This window comes from Lathyrus oleraceus, chromosome 4 (assembly GCF_024323335.1).
Source record: "Lathyrus oleraceus cultivar Zhongwan6 chromosome 4, CAAS_Psat_ZW6_1.0, whole genome shotgun sequence".
Classification (NCBI taxonomy): domain Eukaryota; kingdom Viridiplantae; phylum Streptophyta; class Magnoliopsida; order Fabales; family Fabaceae; genus Lathyrus; species Lathyrus oleraceus.
The window spans coordinates 142357732-142360972 of record NC_066582.1 but is presented as its reverse complement, the minus strand read 5'-3'; the positions used below and the strand labels follow the sequence as shown (position 1 = coordinate 142360972).

At 33.1% G+C, this 3241-nt stretch overlaps 1 protein-coding gene across 3 annotated transcripts; it reads right to left on the bottom strand.

The window, feature by feature from the left end:
- Nucleotides 1-623: 623 nt before the first annotated feature.
- On the bottom strand, nt 624-2805 carry LOC127074138 (axial regulator YABBY 1). 3 transcript variants are annotated; one of them, XM_051015434.1, is made up of 7 exons: nt 2535-2805; nt 2277-2432; nt 2074-2197; nt 1757-1799; nt 1546-1621; nt 1044-1118; nt 624-901 (listed from the first exon to the last, which is right to left on the bottom strand). In XM_051015434.1, the coding sequence occupies exons 1-7, from the start codon at nt 2622-2624 to the stop codon at nt 827-829; spliced, it is 639 nt and encodes a 212-aa protein (XP_050871391.1). In that variant the 5' UTR covers nt 2625-2805; the 3' UTR covers nt 624-826. The 3 variants fall into 3 exon arrangements, with proteins under 3 accessions (XP_050871391.1, XP_050871390.1, XP_050871389.1); XM_051015433.1 differs by having other exon boundaries at nt 1757-1805; nt 2074-2194; XM_051015432.1 differs by having other exon boundaries at nt 1757-1805; nt 2535-2803.
- Between the last annotated feature and the right edge of the window lie 436 nt (nt 2806-3241).

Sequence of the window (3241 nt, the reverse complement as noted above, 5' to 3'; positions counted from 1 at the left end):
GATTGTAGACTATATAGTCACCTACCATACAATCTATTGAGATATGTCTCTTGAAAGTGGTGTCCATAAAAGAAGGTTATAGGGCCTCCAACCCTAAAATCTTACCATAAAGACTAAAGAACAATTCAGTTTGAAGTACCCATTATTCTAAAATCATACATCTTACATTTTCAATTGTCACTAACTTGATCATTAGAGTATTTGACATTACACCCCCTCACCAAGCACAAAGACTATTATCCTAGAGTTGATCATCACCATTGACTGCACTTAAAGAACAATGTCCTACCTGATTAGTTAATGTATTGTATGGTGATCTCTTATTACTACTTGAATCCTTCATGTCCCGTTCGGTTTGGAGAAAGGGATGAAGGAGTTACTTTTGGTGTGAGTGTGACACTCGGTTGGGCTAACTAAAATGTAAGAAATAACTTCATCTCTCTTCCATGGTTCCAACGGTGAAAGAGATAGAAGAGGTGGCTGTCTCAATTAAAATGAAATGTGTCTTTTTCATATGGTTTCTAGCAAAATAAAATTAGTAGTCCATGCTCTCATAGATTGTATCTTTGCTCTTAAAAAAATTTAAATTAATACATCTGCAAACACACAAAGGAACAAACATATAACAACAAAACAAAGCTAATTATTTATTGATTAGATAAGTAATCAGCTACGTTACAATTAAGGAAACTCAAGAACATAAAACTCCATAATTAAAAAAAAAAAAGAAACAAATTACATGCATGCAAAATCACAAAAGATCAAACTAGTGACAACATTATACTATATTAAGTCTTCATTGCAAGCATACAAAGATCGATGCATATTAGTATGGCGAAACTCCAAGATTAGCAGAAGCATAAAACCCATCTTTCATCAGAACCTGACCATCTCCTCCTTCCTAGACAAAATAGAAAATGACACAAAAATCAATCAATCAGAAAGCAAAAGTCAGTGGATCGATCGATCCACATATGAATTATTTGTCTGAAACATATTTTCAGCGAGAATAGAGGTGGATGATATGATATGAGATGATTTACCTGCTGGCACACATTTGTCTTCTTCATATTCTGATCAGGCATGAGACCAAAGTGAATGTGTGGAAAGTGGGCCCACTGTCATACATAAAGTTTATGTCACATATCAAAAGATAGTCCAAAATGGACTAGTAACAACCTATCATTCATTTTGATTTGTGAAAACATAGCAGAGAAATACTATCATGGTCTTCAAAATAATTGGATTCTTGTGAATCTTAACTCACATGACTTTTTTCTTAAAATCATTTACATGTTTTTTTATAAAAAATTCTTCCTTTTAATGTCATACATTATTGTGTTGAAACCACTAGGGTTATTAGTTTCATGTAATATAATCAAGGTTTTGAAAAACATTCGCGACAAAATGGTATCTAAAAGTACTCATTAATTCACACAGCGACGACCGCAGTTATTGCCATAGCAACTGTACCGATCGAAATTGCGACAGTCTTATTTAAATTCTTGAATATAATATTATTATTTAAGTTAAGGAGAATCATACATTCTTGGCAGCTGCACTGAAGGCTTCCCTGTGAGTGATATCAGGATTGACAGACTTAATGCGTTGGATCTCATCTCTGCAAATTTACACATACATGGACCATGTTCAGATTTTTCTTCACACTTTAATAATATTAACAAAGAAAAAATTAAAACTATATATTATACTCAAAAGAGAAGTACAATGTTTTAAAATGAGTTGTTGTACTCACTTGATGAAGCGGTTGTATGCTGATGGAACTCTCTGTCTCTTTTCTGGAGCTGGACATTAACACACCATCATCAGATATTTTCAAAATCACTTTCATTTTTGTTGAATTTTTCATTAATTTAACTAGTTAGCCTCGTGAAAAAGGACTGTGCCCTAAACTAGAGATTACAGTCTAGCTGTTCTTAACCTCTTTTACAAATATTTTGTATGATAAAATAAGGTGATTATATTTTATAACTTTTAGGGCAAGTACACTTTAAAATATAGAAGGGTTTTAAGGTAATAGCTTTTCTTATAATTGATTATGAAAAATCTCACGTCTGTTTATGATCGGTGGCCTTGGAAGCTCATCAGGAACAGTCCTAGGAGGCATGGAGAACTCATTTGGTGTGTTTGTGAGGTTCATCATGAAATTTGGAACTTGGTTTGGCATCTCCTCCTGCTACAAAAACAAACAAAAAATCATGTATCAACAAACAATATTAAAAAGAGAGAGAGAGAGAGTGTAATTTATAACTAACCAGAAGGTTATGAGTTGGGGAGAAGAAAGAGTGTCCCAAATGAAACTGGTTAGGAGATGGAAGAAGCAGTGCACGCATGTTAACAGGAAGGAGATTAGTGCAATGGCCACATCTCACAGTAACAGTCTTGAACAAGCTAGTGCAAGGAACACTCACCTGCAAGATAAAGAAACAAAGAAAAATGTTGAGAAATGAAAGAAAAAAAAACCTAGATAGAGAAGTAAAATGTGTGAGAAAGTGGTATATAGATATATATACAGCAAGGATGGTGTCACAAATGTTGCAGTGGACATAACAAAGTTGCTCGGAAGGAGGGAGGTGGTCCAAGGATAAAGAAGAGGAGGACATGATATGATATGATAGATTATATTCGGTATTGATGATTGGTCTTTTGATTGAACTGATTGATTGATAGATGGATGGACAAGTTAACAAACACACTTAGGATATGCTTTTTTTGATTATGAGTTGTGAAAGAGAGGTGCAGAGAGACAGTTCATAGATAGAAAGTAAAGAGTGAGTGAGAGTGATATGATATATATAAAGACCTAATTCTGTTCTATTCTTTTTTTTTTTACTATCTTAATAAATTATTTGAGGGAGGGAACACTTCTCGATGTTTCTCTCTTGGATTTTTGGTTAGGTTGGAAACTATATAATTCAACTTAGTATTTGAATATTTATTTATGTAATGTTTGGTGTAAGAAAATTGTGAAAAAAATTGTGTAGAAAAACATTTATGTATTGTTTATACATGCATTCACATACACCATTGGAGTCTGTTGCAAATGGTAGATGAGCAAGTCTGTTGCTATAAGCTATATGCAGGTAAATATTTGTTAGAAATTTTAAAATAATTCTTAAAATTGTTTTTATTTTTCATAAAGGATTATAATCATAAGAAATTTATGGACACTAGTGGGTGACTTCCGTGACGGTGCAATTTAAAATAGGTTTCGGTTAGA